Source organism: Thunnus thynnus, unplaced genomic scaffold, assembly GCF_963924715.1.
Source record: "Thunnus thynnus unplaced genomic scaffold, fThuThy2.1 SCAFFOLD_40, whole genome shotgun sequence".
NCBI lineage: Eukaryota > Metazoa > Chordata > Actinopteri > Scombriformes > Scombridae > Thunnus > Thunnus thynnus.
Genome location: NW_027095916.1, coordinates 146,132 through 166,386, shown reverse-complemented (window position 1 = coordinate 166,386; position 20,255 = coordinate 146,132). Strand labels below are relative to the sequence as shown.

General features: G+C 38.3%; 2 protein-coding genes and 1 long non-coding RNA gene across 4 annotated transcripts in view; all 3 read left to right on the top strand.

The window, feature by feature from the left end:
- The first annotated feature begins 2,037 nt into the window (after nucleotides 1-2,037).
- Nucleotides 2,038-20,255, top strand: part of LOC137178785 (NACHT, LRR and PYD domains-containing protein 1 homolog) — a 109,546-nt gene continuing 91,328 nt past the window's right edge. The window contains exons 1-3 of the mRNA XM_067584007.1: nucleotides 2,038-2,241; nucleotides 9,090-9,368; nucleotides 11,393-11,421. Of these exons, the coding sequence (XP_067440108.1) occupies nucleotides 9,095-9,368; nucleotides 11,393-11,421 (303 nt within the window). The 5' untranslated portion in view covers nucleotides 2,038-2,241; nucleotides 9,090-9,094. The remainder of the gene's footprint in view (nucleotides 2,242-9,089; nucleotides 9,369-11,392; nucleotides 11,422-20,255) is intronic.
- Nucleotides 13,171-16,614, top strand: LOC137178778 (NACHT, LRR and PYD domains-containing protein 1 homolog). The gene is made up of 5 exons (XM_067584001.1): nucleotides 13,171-13,331; nucleotides 13,733-13,947; nucleotides 14,045-14,295; nucleotides 15,046-15,210; nucleotides 16,426-16,614. Exons 1-5 carry the CDS (start codon nucleotides 13,255-13,257, stop codon nucleotides 16,612-16,614), a joined length of 897 nt encoding a protein of 298 aa, XP_067440102.1. The 5' UTR covers nucleotides 13,171-13,254.
- On the top strand, nucleotides 16,709-19,514 carry LOC137178779 (uncharacterized). 2 transcript variants are annotated; one of them, XR_010927206.1, is made up of 4 exons: nucleotides 17,068-17,765; nucleotides 18,021-18,080; nucleotides 18,451-19,064; nucleotides 19,096-19,514. It is a non-coding gene; the product is annotated as an uncharacterized lncRNA (long non-coding RNA). The 2 variants fall into 2 exon arrangements; XR_010927205.1 differs by lacking the exon at nucleotides 19,096-19,514 and having other exon boundaries at nucleotides 16,709-17,765; nucleotides 18,451-18,699.

The following is a 20,255-nucleotide window of genomic DNA, read 5'->3' as shown; positions in this document are numbered from 1 at the left end:
AACTGAGAGTCTAGCTCTGCGCTTTACAAGTTTCATGTGAAGATGTTTTTGTTCGTTCTGCTTTCCTGCAATGTGGGGGGACGGGTTTGACTCACAGGACTGGACTCGGTTGATTTGAGCCTCTTCTGGCTTTAACCAACCTACTCTCTTCATCAAGACTTGATTTTATTGGTAAAATGATGGATGGCAATTGTGGAAATTGGATGGAAATTATACAGTTCATGACAAAAAATCAAACAATTCACCTTTCCAGAATTGTCTCTGTGTGGCACAAATAACATCTTTGCCCCCTCAGTTTGTGGCTCTGACACTCCAATCACTTCCTGTACAGCTAATCTACCAAACTAAAAGACTTATCATAACATAATCCACCAGTAATCTGCAATAACTTTGGTCTAGTGTGAAATGATTACTGAGAACCAATATCACAGAGATTAAGGGTCAGATGCTATATAACAACATTGCTGTGTTTGCTTCATGCAGTGAGGAGGAATGTGGTGGTCGGAGTGGAGGTGGTGGAGGAGGTTGCTGTTGAAGAAGACACTCTAGAAGTAATGTAAGTATTTTATGAATTATTAAAAAGTAATCATACCACTGGTGTTATGTGTTATTTCTAATTTCTAATAATTTTACAGTTAATCACCTTTTTGACTGACATAGAGTGTGATTTACAGCGACAGGAATATACACCTATGCGGCTGAAAAGGATGGTTGCTGTCTTTTCTCTTCTCAGAACAGAGGAAATATACACAGATGACCTGCTGGATTCTGACCTGCTGCAAGAAGACCAGCTGTATCCAACATGAGCCCCGAGTAACTTTCAGAGTGTCCTGTCTGACTGTATATACTATAAACAATGTATTATATATAGCCTGTCTGTCCTAGCATTATGTGTATGTTGGTGTGGCCTTGACAAGCTGTTTATCTTTTTTTAATGAAAAACATTGTCAGCTGTGATTAATAAACTATAACAGAAAAAATGGTTAAACTGATATTTTTTATTTCAAAAAATGAATCATATAATATAATATAATATAATATAATATAATATAATATAATATAATATAATCATTGCGTTATTTTACTATTTAACTGAATAGAACCAAAAGGTTTTTTATTTATCCTGAATTCTTGCCAGAACACTACTTTTCGATGAACAGTCTGTCAATAAATAGTGGACTACAACTACCAGCAAGCATTGCTACTGCTTTCCCGCTGACGCCCAGTTGCAGCAACTCTCCCCTCTTCTCATTTCTCAGTTTGTACATTCTCGCCTCCTTTCCTCGTGTCTTAGTCCCTCCCACCTGAGATGCGAGCGGAGGAGGCGAGGAAACAGACATTTAACAAGAGACATCGTCGCTTCAGAGCCCTCATGTCAATTAGATATAACGCAGAGCTGCATCATCTGTTCATTGTTGTGTTACGGCCTGCTGCTGTATTTTATGATCTCTGACAGATGAGCAGAACAGTGTTCATGACAACTTATATATTTACTTTTAATTCAGATTACAACATGACATAATATGACAAGAATGTACAGAAAATAATACACTAAAATATAGTTTGTGTATTTGACTTAAATACAGTAACTCAATAGTGAAGTTAAATATCCTCAACACCCAACAGCATAGTAGAATATCAGGCTACCAATGTGGGTTGTTTCTTGAAAATTCATCTGTACTCTGAAAAAATATTCACAATTATTTTTGTCCAGGTTCTACACAACAGGTGAAGAGATAAGAAAAACTGGAATGGCCCAAATAAGTAGCTTTAGCAAAAGTTTGATAATAGACTGTATGCTTTCTATTTATATATAAAGATTTAAGTTCCAAAACCCCAACTGCAGACTACACTAATAGCCCAGCATGGAGTTTCATATTACAGCAGAATATTAACCTAGATAATTCAACTTAACTCAGGTGTGAGGAGCAGTGTATGTGTGTAAAAAAAATCAGATTTATAAAGCTGTGTGTACACATATAAATCACAATCAACTTGACAATGTGCGCACGTGGACGAACCTCATATCCCCCCACCCCCTTTCACTCCCACAATTAACCCTGATGAATATTGGTGAACACTGATGTCAAACCGTCCCGGATAATGAAACACTCACTGACGGAGGAGAGAGAGAGAGACGAGTTTTCTTTCCACTGCAATTAATCATCATCATCATCATCATCATCGTCATCATCAAAACATCTTAACGGCTGGAGCGACAAGCTGTTTTTATAACGGTAGGTTAAAACTTTTTCAAACTGTACCGCCTTTTTTTAACTTTCAATTTCATCGTCCTGCTTCCTCTGTAGTTACCAATATTACGATAAGACATTAGCTAAGACTTTGTTAACGTTAGTATGTAAACAACAGGCTGTTAAAGTTTGACTCGATTAATGATGAAACAGGAAAACAGCGTGTCTCAAGTATCGATCATGTTTTTGGGTCATAAATGTGTTTAAACAGTCACATGTGGGGACTCGCCTCTCTTTTGGGGACAAATAAAAAAGTCCTCATAACGTAAATCATTCATTTAGGGATGAAGACTTGTTTAAAATGAAGGTACAGTTTGGGTTAGGTAAGTAGTGAAATTATTGATGTGTTAAGATGTAAACAGTGTTTAAAGGTTGTAGCTGCTCAAAGTGAAGATTAGACCTTTACTGATTTTACAGCAAAGACTCTTAATGTTGCTGTCCAGTGAAAATCTTATGTCCAACTTTGGAGATTACCCTCATATTTTGTCCATTGTCACGTTGCACTTTGGGGCAACTCAAAATTCGTCATTAAAATGGTGTAATTTCAAACAGCTGGTGTGACAGTAATTATCTCCAGAAAACTCACAAGCCCATATGTACACTGAAATAGTTATTGGTCTCTGTGATTGTTCCTCCTGTTCATACTTGCCCTGAAGTACTGCCAGACTTAAATGTAAGTGATGGGAGTCAAATACTCAGTCCCTGTTTTATGAAAAACTGCATTGTTAGATTCTACTTTGGGTAGAATGAAGGTTCAAAATCAAGTGTGTACCCTCCACATTTGCAGCTTTTCTTCAAAACACAAGACAAAATAGACCCAAAATAAGAGAAGAAAATGTATCCATTATACTTCAGACATGGACGTTCAGAACTGTATATTCGTATTGTGGTTCGTGCAGAGACGCTGTGGCGCCTCTCTCTGAAACTGAATATGTGACAATGCATGCATATTACAATCCCAACATGCATGTATTGTCACGTAATTACCAGTAATCCGCACAAGACCACTTCTTCTCTCAGGCTCTGTTTACACTTGGTATTAACATGCGTCTCTATATGCGTCCGGAGTGACCGCATCTGATCCGATCTCACTTCCCCGCTCTATATGCAAATAAACACAGACATCATTTCTGTTTTCAAAGACCAAATTCGTTCGGTATTCGTCCAAAGCTGTGTTCAACTTGTTTGATAACAGGATAAATATTCAGGATATAAATAAATATTCCGCGTCGGAAGAGAGAGAGAGAGAGACGCAGCGATCTCCCCGCAGCTGCATCTCTCCATTCAGAGACACTGTGCGTATTTAAGCATAAGATACAGCAGCATAACTTCATTGATTATTTAAATCTCCGACACGCCGTCAGGATCGGTCAGGATCTAATGTTAATTCATGTTCTGTGTTCATCTACACATCCAATAGGTCAGCTGTTACACACACAGTCCAGATTCATACTGTTTGGAGTAAAGCAGCCGCCCTCCTGATAAATCCTGAGCTCCTTATGTTTAGCAGCACAGCGAAACTAAAAACTGTAGTTATCAACTTGACAGGACAGAGTAAACTATCCAGCTACGTTTAGCTTCTGAAATATTTTTTTAGTCAGACAAGCGAAAAGTTAATGGTTTAATTTCTATTCTAACTGTCGATTTGAAGAGGGAAACCGGTTAAGGGAACGAGAAAAACAGGAAAAAACGGGACGTGGGTTACGTTTTTAATTCACATGAAAACCAAAATAATTTGTTTATCTTGTTATCAAACAAGTTGAACAGCTTTGGACGGAGGGTCCTGTGTCTAGTCTGCCGGAAAATAGAGGCCGTCAGTTGAGTAGGTGATCCTTCAATGTGGCTCAGGACGCATTTGCGATGCGGCCCAGACCACCCCACCGTGGTCTGAGTGATCGGATCTCAAACCGTCTTCAATGCGTCTTAGGTGCGTTTACACCTGTAGGCCTGTTTAAAGCCGTCCACTTGTGATCGGATCACCCGAGACGTATGTTAATGCCAGGTGTAAACAGGGCCTCATTCTTAATGTCCTCTGTGGTTTAGTCGCACTGGAAGTCACTAGGGATGCACGATATTGGATTTTTTTCCCATATAAGATATGTCGATATTTCCAACTCACTGTGGCCATATATGTGCATATTTTTTTCCAGCTGGCTGAGGAGACTATTATGCATGCAAGCTTAGATTGTACTAAATATGATCAAGAAAGACAATATATGAAGACTGGAGTTCAGGAGCTCAGCATTAAAACTTTAATGAACCTGCCCAGTGGGAGGAGCAGTAGAGTTTTCTTTGCGTTTATTAGACAGACAGGATTAATGTGTAGGATTTAATCTCTGGTCCACACTCTGGAGCAGAAGGTGGCAGTAATGTACCTAATACCTAATACGCTGGTTGCCAACCGCCATTATAAACCAAAAAGAAGACGTTTTTTTGTTGTTTGTCGCCCCCCCCCCCCCCCACACACACAGAGTGGTATATCCTGTCAGCCGAAGTGTTTCCTATCTGTGCAACCGAACATAACAGCTCCTCGACGGACTGTATCACCCTGACGGTCCCAGCGTTTCCTCCGCAGGCTGCACTGGGCCGAGGCTAGCGGAGTGTTAGCCTCAGCATGACCGGAGGGAAGTGCAGCCGGCGAGCCTCCCAGCTAATGTTAGCTTCGGCTCTCCATGTGGATCCAACTGGAGCACCGAGCCCCGGTTTGTTATTCGGAACCGCCAGGGAGACACAGCTTTAACTTGTGTAATTTTAAAATACCACCTGAATAAGTGGTACATGAATACACAACGTTTTTTCTAGCTCAACAGAGATTCAGTATTTAAAAATTAAAGGAAAAAAGGTTTTGTAGTAACAAGGTGAAAGGGTCTCTTCAGATAAATTTAATGTTTGAAAAGTTGAAAATATCAGTCAGTCATACAATCGGAACACCGTGGGAGAGACAAGAGTTCATTCCCACACTCTCTTTTCAAATCTCATTTAATTTCTCTTTCTGTCCGTCTGCGGCTGCTGAGATAGAAGGTCACACTGGTTGTGGTTAGAAAAACAGGGAGGTGAAAGAGTGAGAAACAGCGTATTGAAAGTCACTGACTTCACCTTGCAGTGAGAAACTTATGACTGTCTTCAGTGTCTGCATATACACTACACTGGCTGAGGACTTTTTTATTCTTGATTCAATGAGGACACATTTGTTAGTATTCTTTGAACTTTTTTGGATTCACAGAAGTTCAGAATTCACCTGACTGATGGACAGTCTTTCAGAGCTTTGCTTTTCCAACACATCATTATTTATTAAGGCCTGATCACCGAGTAGCGTGAAGGCTCCATTGCAATGCTAGGAATTATTGTTTTTTGTCCAAATTAATCACAATTTTTGAGGGGCTAAAGATGCTCAATGTTACGGATTAGTCAAGTCTAGGGGATTCAGTGCTGGGAACCAATACTAGTCCTAACCTGGAGAGTGTAGAAAAGGAGAAAACGTGGAAGGACACAGAGGTAGAGGGACTGGTTTCCAAAATCAGAGAGAGACAGCCAGGAGGTGGGTTACCTTACCCAGTTCCCAGGCCGGCTAGCAGTTATTAAGTCCCTCCGACACTGCCTCGCCAGTGCTGGGCGTTGCTCTCGTGAGCAGCAAGCTCTGCTTGGCGTTTCAGTTCAGTTTTTGGTGGTTGGGGGATGGGTTCCCGAAGAACGGAGCAGATTTTACACAAGGGTCCGGGAGCAGGAAAGGTGTGAAGCTGTAATGTCTCAAAAAACGCTTCTAAAATGACGTCTCTGGGTTTTAACTTAACTTGTATCACTCATTCAACTGTCGCACTTTCCCAGCATCATCACATCATTAAGTTACTCCAGTGGCTGCGCGCGCACCTCACCGTGACATCCTTTTTATCAACACGCAGCTTAACCACACACCCTTGTCATCTTCTCCATGAAAACCAGTCCAGTGTTTAGAAAAGGGAAAGGAAGAAAGAGGAACTATAAACCCCGCCCCCAATCACTCCTAACACTCAAAAACTCACGAAACTTTGCACATGCATCAGAAATGGTGAACATTTATGTATTTTATGTCAGTCAGTTTGCACGTTTCACCATAAAACGGGGAGTTGTTGTAACTTGACTTTACATTATCGTCATATCTGCCCCAAATTTCTCATGTTTGATAAGAGTCCAGGCCTGAACACATCTACATGTAAATATTGAATCATAGTCATAGCGTCACCTACTGGCAACAGGAGGTCAACCTTATATGAGAAACATCATCTGATTTACATGAAATTTACATGCTGTGGTCTACACGATGTACAGCAACATGGTGTTCTCTAGCGCCACATTGTGGACACAGGAAGTGATAGTTATCTCCTACATGCAATGACCAGTAGTCACGAAAATGTATATCCATGTTAGTTGCCCTCTGGTGGATGTATTGCTGCATTACTATTTCACTTATGTAGTATTATCTATGGGCAACAGGAAGTGAGCCCTGAATGACACATAGTTCATCAAATGTACACACAATTTCCAATAAGTCATCTCCAGCGCCACGTACTGCACACAGAAAATAATATTTTTTCCAATTCACACAGTTTCAGATAATCCTGAAAATTCAGAGCCATGTAAAGAGACCTCCAATAGTGATACCACAGCTGCCGCTCCCTCCGACGAGGGCGAGGGCCCGTTCATCGCTGCTTGCAGCTTTAAGTATTATCATTCAAGTACGCCATTGCATTTTCAAGGGGCTTGGGATGCTCGAAAACTCACAAAAGTTGGCACACATGTCAGAAATGATGATGTGCACGCCACACGATGACACAGACGTAGACGTAGACATGGACAAAGACACTGCAAAGTCAGAACTAGGAGAGGCTGCCGCAAACATCGGTCGTGCTGCCATCACACCAGTTCATGGAGAGAGAGAATACCACCTACAAGGACACAAGGACCCCTTAATTTCTCTTCTTGTCTTCACAAAATAACTCTTCAGGTAGCAGTTGACAGGTAGCTAGTTGCTTTGATTTAAAAAATATATCCAAAGATGATATTTCCTCTTCTGTTCTTGCTGATTAATGCTGTTATCTCTTCTTTAGAGTCTTTTCTGATGATTATTTGAGGTTATTTTGCAAAATGTCCCACTTTTCCAGCCACTCTTAAGGGATACCTTGACATTTTCCTGTAGAATTTGCTGGTACAACTCAGAATTCATTTTTTCATCAATGATTGCAAGCCGTTCTAGTCCAGAGGTGCCAAAACAGGCTCCAACCATGATACCGCCACCACCATGTTTCACAGATGGTATATAGCTCTTATACTGAAATGCAGTGTTTGCTCATTGCCAAAAATAACGCTTCTCATCCAAGCCAAAAAGTTGAATTTTGGTCTCATCCATCCACAGAATATTTTTCCAACAGCCTTCTGATGAATCCACGTGGCTTTGAGCAAACCATAGACAGGCAGCAGTGTTCTTTTTGGAGAGTAGTGGGTTTGTAACTCTGCCATGCACACCGTTGATGTTCAGTGTTCTCCTGATGATGGACTCATGAGCATTGACATAAATCACTGCAAGAGAGGCCTTTAGTTTCCTAGACGTTACCCTGGGGTCCCTTGTGTCCTCTCAGATTATTACATGCCTGGTGTGATCTTTGTTGGCCGACCACTCCTGGGGAGGGTAACATCTAGGGTTTTCACGATTCTCCAAATCCACAATTTGATTTGATTTTAAGGTCACAATTTTGATTTGATTTTTTTTAATTAAACATTTTTTCCAGCACTGACGGCTGTACTATTGTTAGACTATCAAGTCTTTATTTGTTAAGATCAACAGATCATTGGTTTTATGCCTTGACAACTGTCATTTACGTTTTCAAATTCTTCTTTAAAAAGATAGTCTACATGGTATCAAGTGTGATAAAACCGCCATTTTTGGGGGGAATGTATCGCACTAAGGCCATATGGTCAAATTTAAATAATTTAATTAAAATGTAATAACAATAACTTATTTTACCAATCAATTGAGAACAAACTGTTAAACATGGAAATTAAAAGAAGAGAGATGGCAGACAAGTACTTTACAACAACATTTTGAGTTTCCTCCAAGGTTTAACCCTGGTGGCTTTTTACAGGTGCACTTTTTAGACGGTCCCGCCTCACAGAGTACAATATATGATTGTACTACTTGTATGCCTCACTTAAAAACTACAATTCCCAAGAGGTGGAGTGTCTACCACCAGGATGTGAACAGGTGCATTGCATGCTGCCATTGATTAGAATGGGATTATTTATCTTTACCTGCCTGTTCATTACTGAATCTTGTCTGTACTAATGAAGGTCTGGTAGACAGAAAGCTCAAAATAAAGTGTGCGAAAGTCTCTTTTATCAAGTTTGGACTCATTGATGCTTCCAGCGCCTTACAAAGATTTAGCTGGGTGGAGCAGTGGTCATCCTGCATGATCCTGTTTGTACAGATAAAATAATTCACTTGATGTTACTAAAGAAATGTATACACACACAAGTAGTTTGTAAAAACAGGCATACAGTATGTGATCTATTGGACAAATATTATTAATTCAATTATTAGCTTGTGCAATATGGGTGATGTAATCTTACCATATCTACATTTCTAAAACACACACATCAGTTAATCTGTACTCAATAAAATAAAGAGTTTGTGTATTTACCCAATAAACATTTTCTTTGAACTTAGCAGGTAGAAACAATGACGTCTGTTATATAGCTACACCAACATCAACATCATGAGATGCAATGAGAAACTATTTTAGTGTTTCTTTTCTAGTGGATGAAATGTACTGTATGCCTCATTAATGTTTTGATTATTCCAGGTAGCAACAATGGCAGCTGTTAAAGAGATGCTTTTGGAAACCCTGAATGATTTGAGTTATCAGCAGTTAAAGAAATTCAAGGACGTCCTGCAGTTGACCGTCTCCCAGAAGGACCTCCAAGACATCTCACTGAAATTGATTGACACAGAAAACAGTGCAGACATATTGAATCTGATGTTGCAGAACTATGGCCAACAGTCTGTGGATCTGACTGTGAGGATTTTCAAAAAAATGAACAGATCAGATCTGGTTCAGAGGTTATCAAACACCAGCTCTTATAAAGGTAAGATAAAGAGGACAAAAACTGTCACGTTACACTATCATGTGTCTAATGAATACATCTAATAATTTATTTTAAAAATGCAACAAATCATTAATTAAATCAACATCTGTCTGACATGTAATACCTTTAGAGATCTAGGCTATCTTCTACTTTGAGTGGAAGTTAGTTAGCCTAGCTTGCTAGCTTACACTTTCTGAGTGGAAAACAAACTTAACAGCACGATGGATCCTCCCAAATGTTAAATATTGTAAAGTGACAGACGTCTTAAGTTGCTAATCTTACATAACCAAGGCTGTGTGGCAGGCCTGGACTGGAAATCGGGAGCACTGGGACTTTTCCCAGGGGCCTGGCCTGCTAAATGGCCCAGCAGGCCTGTTGCAGGCCGCAGTTTTGTTTTTGGTTTTTTGGACCCTGAACACAACAGTGCCCTGCCCGCTGTGACAGTCAGGCGGTAGAAGGAGAGAGCTAGCTAGTCGAGAGAGACAGAGACAGAGAGAGAGTAGTTGGCGGTTACAGGTTTGGTTTGGCAGCAAGCGCATTTAGAAATGACTGAGCAGCAAGATGGACGGTGGAGAAAATAGGAAGAGTGGAGCAGAGAGGGAAAGAGAAAAAAAGAAAGGCGCTTGCAGGAGATGCAGCTAAATGCCGCCATGTTAGTCAGTGAATAAACGTGCTAGCTAGTTAACTTTTGCTACCTAGCTAACGTAGCTAATGTTACCGATGCGTCATCATCGTCCAATGTCAATGTTAAAGCAGCCAAGAAACTGGACAATCAATAATAAAAGTGGTAGTCCCCTTTCTAATGTCCTCAAAAACATTTAAAGCATGATTGGAACATCTAGTCTAGTTAATATGGTCAATATTATTTGAAAATTCATTTGTTTTGGTGAAAATTTCAGTCAGTGAGTTCATACTGTGAGCCCATAATTTAAAGTTATTGAGACAACACAACGTCTTCTGTCACTATTCAGGCTACTGTAATGTGTTAAAACTTAAAGATCTGTGTTATTTAATGTTTGTGTTGGTTAAAGGGCTATTTTAACTTTTGATGGGTAACAGTTAGTGTATATCAGTAAACTGAGTAGGGTACTGTGCTCTTGCTCTGTTCTTTAAATAGGAGGAGAGTTTTTAACTGTATTGTAATGGTACATTACAAGATATGATGTATTGTATTATTGCTTTTTTTCTATTTGAAGGTGGAGAGAGTAGCATTGATGCCACAGTAGTAGTAGTATCGTCTCCCTCCTTAATGATATGTACCTTTGGTTTTATTTGAGGTTCATAACAGTTTTCATTGTACTAAGCAGTTGTTGGCTCATTAGTTTGTTATTCACATGCATTAAAATTCACCAGAATGTGGGAAATCAAGTATTTGTAACCCCCAGACCCCCCACTTAAAAGGTAGCCTAACTGAGGCTATATTCTACGCTATATTTCCCAGCCTGAATGATTTTCTGGTCTGGCCCTGCTGTTTGGGCTTGTTGAAAAAGGAAAAAAAAAAAGTCTTGTATCATTGTTATCAGGACTATGACATTCTCCAGTCAGTAGCACAGTAGGGAAGTTAACATTGCAGCCCTCAGATGTCAGTGAGGCTCAGATGCTGATTTCACAAATGTTTCCAAAGACGGTTTTGTCTTCTTGGAAAAGTGAAATTGACTCGCAACAGCTGATTATAGATCATATTTCCTTCCAAACAAAGTGAGGAGAATCCCAGTTTCAGTTTGACTCAGCAAAACATTAGGTACAACTGACAACTGAGTATAATTCATCAAAGATTATTTTGTGAGGTGATAATCTTTACATAAAGACATTCATATTTGTTGTACTTTTATATTGGATTCTGTTAGATTTCAAGGCTTTTAACGATATGATATTCAACCTCTCTTCTTTCTCTATGATTATGGTTCATGATGTCAGAAGCAGCAGAGGAGAATTTAGTGTTAATGCAACCAAATCGGACTAAAACTGATTACAGTCTGATGTTTAATCAGTCCTGAGTCATTTTCTATTTTCTTTCTCCTCAGAGATGCAGAGGTCTTCACTGCTCCAGAAAGTGAGTAATGTCACATAAACACACTTTACACAACACAGCTTTCAACGCGTAGCTGCTGGTTGAAAATGATCCTCATCTCGACCATTATAAATAATGATACAAACCAATGCTATTATTTCATCAGATGGTGCTCACCGAACTGAAGCAGGTTTCTGATTGAGATTTCAAGCTTAAATATTATACTATATACTATACTATATTATATTATAGACTTTTTTTATTCAAGTTTGATGGTTAATAGGTGGAAAGAGTTTTTAAACCAGAAATTTCACAGCTGCTGTTGCAGCAATAAGAACATGTGATCAGGTGGACATGCAATAAATCACAATTACTAATAACCAGTTCATACAAATAAATGAAATGAATCACACTTTGTCTTATTTTGTGTAATATAATAATATTAGTTGTTATAATACTCACATGATTTAAATGTTAACATTGATGCAGAGACATCAGTGTTTTATATTACATAAATGCCCTCTGATCATTTTGAATCCATCAGGACGTTACAGTGACACCAGTAAAGGAGAAGCTTTTGGAAACACTGGAAGAATTAAGTCTCACTGAGAAATTCAAGGGGCTCCTGCAGGACCCTCCACTGAGAGGCTCCCAAAGACTCGGAGAAAGTAGAAAGACGGATCTGGTGCAGAGTTTGTCAGACACCAGCTCAGGATCCAAAGGTAAGTTGTGTGAAAAAAAGAAATAAATTACAATATCAAACATTTAGTATGCAGAGCGGGGTCTTATTCTACTTTAATGCTACTCTTTTTTATTTCATCATTCAAAATACATTGTGCACAGTCAGGCAGCCATTTGAATATGTGTTTGTTTGGATTGTTATAAGCAAAGATACTTACTGTATGCTGTATAGTCACTGTAGTCAATGACTGTAGATCAGTCACTGGTTTTAAATTGTCCACAGCAACAACAAGCCAAAAGTAAACTCAGAATAATTAGACTCCTACATATAGCATAGTTTCCAAAATGACATCTGCTGTTTGAAGAAGCGAGATCTTTTTAAAGGGTTTCTTCTCTCAAGTTAGCAAAAAACAAAAAAAAACACAAGCAGCTTCCTAAAAGTCTACTGGTTAAGGTTCATACCACATAAGTGTAATGGACTGGTTTGATTGCAGTCTGTTGCATGTCATAACTCACTCTGTCTGCTCATATTCTGTCTGTTTCTTGTCCGTTCAATCGAGGTGAAAATACAAAAAAAAACCAAAAACAAAACAATTATATTATTAATAATACAAAACTAAAAATAACACTATATAGAATGACAGCAACATCAACTCCCATTACTTTACATATTTGATGTTGGTCACTATTCAGTTGTTTACTGTAATGTCTGTATATGCAAAACAAATAAAGTTATATGATTTTTCCTGTATTTTTATTGTATAATCTTTCCCTCTCATGAGGAATTGTCATTTCATTAGCTACATGTAGCTAGCTTGTACATTGTACATAACAGAAGTCCTATGAAGCGCTGCCACTTTTCCTCAATGTAGACTTTACTCGGCAGTAAGTCCTGCATAACATATTGATCTCATATAGGAGCAGCGCTACGTAGCACATAATGCTAAAGCAGCAAAATATCTGGAAAGTTACTATATGATTCCATTTATAAATATAACATCATTTAAAACGTTGTCTGATGTGTTTTAACAAGGGCCTTCAGGAAGCTCGGAGTTTGAGGCTTGTGGAAGCATTACGATAATCCCTTTCATTCATTCATCTGCTCACTTGTTTATTTGTTCATCTGTGTGATGTTGTAAAATTAGTGATTAAACAGGAAGAAATCCACTTATTTACAAATGTGACTGTCCTCTGATGCAGGACTCCAGTGACTGGACTACAGTTGAACCTGAAGTGATCAGAACAGATGCAGATGAGGCTCCAACTTACAGGTAAAAATAACATCTTCAATATTGTGTCACAACAAACTGGAACCATTGAAAAAAGCTTAGTCTTGATATTTTTCAGGATCTTTTTCATGCCGTATTACAGTAATTGTGGTAATGCTACATTTAACTGGCAATAAAATGAAGGCAGCTACTGGTTAAGTTTACATTTACTCCATTGAGTCCCTTCAGTGTTTTTAACTGACGGTTGTTTTATCTTGTCTCATTCTATCATTTTAATTTTTTTAGTTTTTCTTGTTTTATCATAAATGTTATGATTCTCAGCTTTTATGTCAAGCACTTTGTGTTGCATTTTATGCATGAATTGCGCTATATAAACACAATGTATTATTATTATTATTATTAAGTATTTTGTACATATACAAGGACTCATTTCTCTTTTTCAGCCTACAGTCTGAAGCAGGAAAGTTTGAATGCAGTGTGTCAGACCTGCGATGGGTCTGTGAAGAAAAGGTCAGCTTTAAGTACCAGTTCTGCTCTTGGGAAGAACACGTGGAGAGAATGAAAAGCTTACAATACATGCCTGCAGGTCCCCTACTGAACATCAAAGTCACTGCTGGGAAGTTAAATGAAGTGCACCTGCCACACTGGATCTGCACAGGTAAGTAGACATGAAGAAATAATGAAAGATGGATTTAAATGTATTCTGATACGATCCCTTTCTCCTCACTAAATGTGTGTGCTTGTATTTTGTGCAGATGACTCCACAATATTAGACAAGTTTGCTGTCCTACACATAGATGGCTGTGGAGATGTTGTTGAAGACGTGTCTGAGGTCACATCATCCCATGTCAAGTTATCTGAACCAAGTTTCTCTCTCAGAGGGGTTCTGATGTATCTTGGCTTTGCAGTGAAAATGAAGTGCAACGTGTTGATATACTATAAACCAAACACAACACCCCTCAAACTACATGTGTATGTGATCCCACATGCTCGTACGCTAAAAAAGGTTATTTAATATCTTACTGTCACAAATTTATAATATAATCAGACTTAAAAAGTCTGCAACTGAGTATTATGGCCAGTGGTGAAAAAAAGTGAAATTGTGAGACTAGAGTTGTGAAGTGGGAGGGGTCTCTGGTCACAGAAGGTTTTTTCCCCCTTTCAGTATAAAGATAAACCACTTAAAACATGAGACAGTGTAGTGGACACGTTTCCTGATGGACCAAGTTATTCTCCTCAGATTTCTGTCAGCAGCTGAAGTTCATATTTGTTTGGAGGCTTATAGATCTCACTGATGAACTGAAACTTTTCAAATTAAGCCCACTGCTCACTGCGTGTCAATGTGCAGCAGCCTTCAATCCTTTTCTAATAACATATGTTGAGATTTGATCTCTGCTGTCTTTGGCACACCTGTCTGGACAAAACCAAGCGCTCAATGTGCTTCAGCAGCTGCTTCACAAGGTTACACAACTTTTACTGATGAAATATACTCTAACTTCACTTTTAATGAAGGCTGCTCTCACCTGTTTACTCATTAAATCACAATTCTACAGCAGAGTATTATATATTAAATAAAATATGCTTTTCAAATTTGCAGCTTTATTTTCATAACATGAACTTTTGCTCAATATCATGACTAATCTCACAGTTCATTTTTTGCCAACAGTGGCTCTAATACTATATTGTAAAAACCATGTTACTTGTTCATGTACTTTAAAACACACGCAGTTTTGTTGTGTATTGTTTTTGTTTCCAGATGGTGCACAAGAAGGAATTCTTAAACGGATACGAAGTGATCGATAAGCCACGTCCAAACAAATACCTGAAAATGCGCCATGACTTCGCCCTCGAAGCAGACTTCACAGCAGACACAAGTCCATCAGACTTCACAGCAGACATCACAGCAGACACAAGTCCAGAGGTACAGTTTGTACTGTCTGTCATTTATCATTTATGTAGTGAATTGCTGGTATCATTTGTACTGTCTGTCAGTTTTTCCAATTCAGTCAGCCAACTCACATGGAGTAGATTATTAGTTAAATGTAGAACATTAATGTTTAGCGTCTAGGCTCTGATGTTGTGACTCCTCACAAGGAAACATTGATCTCACACAGCAGGAAGTTGGGAGCGACGGTACTAACTTCCCTCCCAGGGGAAGATAGACTCAGAGCCTCCAGGTGGATGCTGGGGTGGAGGGCTTTGAAATGCTGTAGGCCTACAAACAGCAGCAATCAAACATAGCTTGTATGAGCGGTGTGGCTGCAGGAATGCAGCAAAAGTGAGTAGATTACTGACGACTTAAGTACACCAACCAGATTATAAGGGTGTGTTTGATATATGTCACAGTGAGGGGAGTATGGCTTGTGAGTGGAGCAGCAACTTGAGTTGGGCTTCCTGAACTAGCTCGCAGGCATTGCTTCAGTTATTTAGTGAATTGTGGTTCAGACATATTGTATGACAGAGAAAATAGGATCAAGGCCATTGCAAGGTGTGCAAATGGTGTGGTCACACATGGCCTTGCACATTTTAACTGTATTTTATTTCAATTAGATAGATTTATTGTATTTGTGTTAATATTTGATTTTTTTAGATGTAACTGATCAACCATTTTGCTGCAGGGATTTAAACACTTTCGTTGTTCTTTTTTGACCAAGTTGGAAATATTGTAGGTGTCAGAAATTTAAATCATCTTAAACTCAGATTTGCAACCAGGAAGCTGACATGGACGGTTTTTCCAACTTGGCTGCAGTTAAAAGCTGAACAATATGATATAAATACGACATAAGACACAAGGAAATAATGGAAGTGAGGAACATGGATACAGTGAAGGGAATTGACATTTAGACTCCTTTAATTGACAAATGTATTGACTTTTTGGTCACACATAAGCTACTTCAAGAAGGTTACCAATACTGCTTGGTGAATGTAGAGTCAGCTTTGCTTGCTGTGTTCAGAGTTTAGGAGAGATCAGCAGCCAGACAGAAATGTGAATGAACTGAGCATGTGCAAAACACTGTTCCTAATGACCAGACACTAATCAATTAGTTTTGTTTTTGTTGTGAGGGATTTAACTTGACTGTTTACTTTTGTCAGAAACTAACTCCTCCTCTCCTTTTATGTCGTATTTTTTACACAGAAATTAACCCTCAGATATGACAGCAAGGGCCCAAATTTCTTTGAAGTGTTCGTTAAAAATCCAGACAGAGACTTCAACCTTAAACTCTTCTACTATAAAGACAAGGATAAATCACCGTCTAAACCAGTGTGGACCTGTAAAATTCGAAAAGGTCAGTGGTTATTAAACAATATTACCAACACTATATAAAAAAGATGCATTCTGTCACCTCTGTTAACTGAACTATTCTATAAAATTAATGTCAATAATTAACAAGAGCTGAGTCACCAACACCAATACACACTGAAAATGGATTTGTTGCTCTGTGGGTGTAATATTCTGGTTGTAGCTGTCTGATTTATGTGTTCACCTGCCATTTCATCAATATTTGTTTTGTTCTCTATTTCATTTCAGTTGACTTTCTAAAATCTGGTCATTCAGAAGGTAAGACACTGCATATATGTGCTGTCCATGATTTCAGATTTCAGTCATGTGTCATAAATATTTCACACATTAGTTGCAAATATTTCAACTAGAACAGAACCAATTGGAATTTCACTAATGTTTAAAATGTTTGTAGTTTTGAAACCAAATCATAAGATCATCATGATATTATTGGAGCTCTGAAGTTGTTGTGTCAACTGGACCTTGCTGTGGTGCTTAAGAGAGAGGGAGGTACATTGCAAAACATAAAAAGGCACTTCAATTTAAAAACATGCATGATTGCAAACATTGCATTTTGCTTCTTTAAATGTAAAGTTGACTGAAATACTGATAAATACAGATAAGGTAATTTTCTGTTTTTTTTTTTTATTGTCAACAAATCTCATGTGCAGAGCCATAATAACAATGAATCGATCCTACTCACAAGTATTGTGTCTGTATCAAGCAGCAACCTCTGGGGCTGAAAAATGAAACCAATGCGGAAGTGCCAAAAACTGCAGTTCCTTGAATGGCCACTTGAGGCTGCAAAAGCGAGTCATTCCCCATAGACCCCCATGTTAAAATGCCCAACTTTACAGCTGAAATAAACATGTTTACAGCCTGGTACAAAAAACAGTTTTGGTCTCTGTAGCTAATTTCTCCTTTCATGATAACTGTACGGGGGGTGAATTTTTTTATAACTCACTCGTTTAAATTTTATTAAGCCGTAAAGTTATGCATCATGAAGGACATGGCTGCTTTGAGTGACAGGTCCGCCAGCCGCTAGGTGGCTTGTTTCAGCCATTCGGCCCGCCTCTTTGCCCATTTTTGATTGGCTGGGAGTTAGGCAGCGTCACGTCCTGCCAAGATGGCGATGGCTGGAGCGGCTCACTTTGAGCTTCAAAACCGCTCTTCAGAAACCAACAGGTGGCGTCACGGTAACTACGTCATTTTTATACAGTCTATGGTCTGTATTCAAAGTGAGATATGTTATTCCTCTGTGGAGGAAGAGCAAATCGAGGACAAATTAAGAGAAACAAAATCTGAGAGACAGATCCTGATTTTATATTAGCCAACTTTTTTTTCTCAAGTGTTCTGATCATTAAAAAAGCAGTTTGTTTTCTGTGTCAATGACATTAAAGAAGAACAATACAGTTGTTAAACAATTACGATTTTCCCTTAATGTGTTACAGATGTGGGATCCTCAAGTGGAGCAACTGGTGGAGCGACCTCGGTTGAAGGCAGTTTCAAAGGTATTAACTCTGCCATTTTCTCATGAAATGACTTTTAATACTTTCAAGAAAAAAACAAACGTAACAGAACAGGCCTAATTTGATCAAGGGTTAGAAATGTTACCAAAAATCTGACATGATAAACACTCAGAGGAACACTTAGAAGAATACACTATGGATGAATTATCTCCACTGGTCCCGAAAGTGAGTAATGTCACATCAGTCTGACTTTTTACAACAAATCTTCATTCAATAAGATGCAGGTTGAAAATCATCCAATAGTTTAAATCATGATTAGAACTGATGCTGCATTCAGAGGAGCTGTTCAACTATTATCAATAAAATTATGTTCAAATCATCTCCCTTTGTTTATTTGTTTTTAATTCACCAGTCAGCTACAAGCCCAAGAAGTAAAGAGACAAGACTTTAAGAAACCTCATCCCAGCAGGACTCCCATGCATCTAATGGAACAAACTGGAGAACACAGACATATTAGATGTGGTGGATCTGATGGAGCAGATCTACAGCCAACAGGCTGTGGAGGTGACCAAGATGCTTTTCAAAGAAATAGACAGGAATGATCTGGTGAAGCTGTTGTGAGACACCAGCTCAAAAAAAGAAACTAAAACACAGAAGTGGCCTGTTCAGTGGCAAAAACAATCCCATTTTTGCTGCTAATCCAATTAATTATATTATTAAAGAACATTTAGACCTGATCAAACAAACAATTTAAGGAGTCATATTTTACAAGTCTTCCATATTTTATTTTATTTCCCAGTGATCCACTCAGAACAATTTTTTTTACAAAATCATGCTAGCTTCTAGCATCCTCGCCACTTTCACCAGATTCATGTTGGATAACTTTGAAATTCAGCCAAAAAAATCATTTTTTTTTAGTTATTTCGGGTCGACGTCTGTTCATTTTTTAGGTGGAACACATTAATAAATTACTCTTCTTGGCTTTTTACTCGCAAAGCTTTTATTACACTTATAGTAACATAGCAAGTATAGTTGTCGTCAACTCGAAACCTTTAAGCCGAAAAGTAGAATTCATGGCAGAGCTGTTGTATTGGTTTGCATTAGATTGTACAGGTGTACCTAATAAAGTGGCAAGTGAGTGTAGAAGCTTTTTATGTACATTTTTGCTCTATTCTTTAGTATATTTTGTTCCTTTTGATCTTATTTTATCTTAATATTTTTAAATGTCTTTTTATAATGCTTTGTTGTTTTACTGGATATCTTGTCTTAATACCTTTTTGTTGAAAGGTGCTATAGAAATAAAAAGCGTTGCCTATGAATGTACTGTAACCTTTGAAATTACCAGGCAGCAACAATGGAGCTGTTTACTGTATGAGGGTCATTCAATATATTTTCTATTTTAAAATCTATAATAAATTCCCTCATTGTTATGTTTGGTTCTGATTATTTGAGAGAATGAAGTTGCCTAAAAATATATATGGTAAATGTGATTGGAGGAGGAGGGAAAACACTGACTTGTGTTCTCATCTACCTGATGTCTTGGCCTCGATCTTTAGATTTTTACACATTAAGGATTTGTCATTTGGTCAGATGGGAGGAGGCTGAAATCAGTGTCTTATGTTTCACATGTGACAGCTTTGATGTTGACATCTGAGAGGTCGTTTTGCAGTGTGTGTGTGTGACTTCAGACTTTCAGATACAAATTAAGCCTTTCTCTTTCTACACTGACAGGATGAGTATTTTACATCAGTGCATGTTCAGCATTTTTCTTGCAGTTACAAACCTCACATTTATCTACTTTCTTGTTTAAATGCTGTCCTAGACGTAGGAAATGAACAATGAAAAGTTTCATTTTATATGATCAGCTGTTTGGAGGTAAAGGGAAAAATGAACTCCACCTCTGTAGTCCACACATCCAACTAAAACAAGATAAAGTCGCTGAACACTTTTCGTGATTTGAAAATGTTTTGGTGAACAGCATCGTACACAAAGTCAGATTCAGGAGCAGTAGGACTCATGATACGTCTAAATCCAAAGCAATCCACAAATTGTTAAGAACACTGCTTAAAGTCCTGAAGTTTTTGTATATTGGCAGAAACTAAAAAATCTGACTAAAATTACTCAAATACTGTTGCTGGATTAGTGAGTTTTAAGTTACACCAGAATAAATACATGAGAATGAACTCATATCAAAACAATTTATTTAAAAACATATGC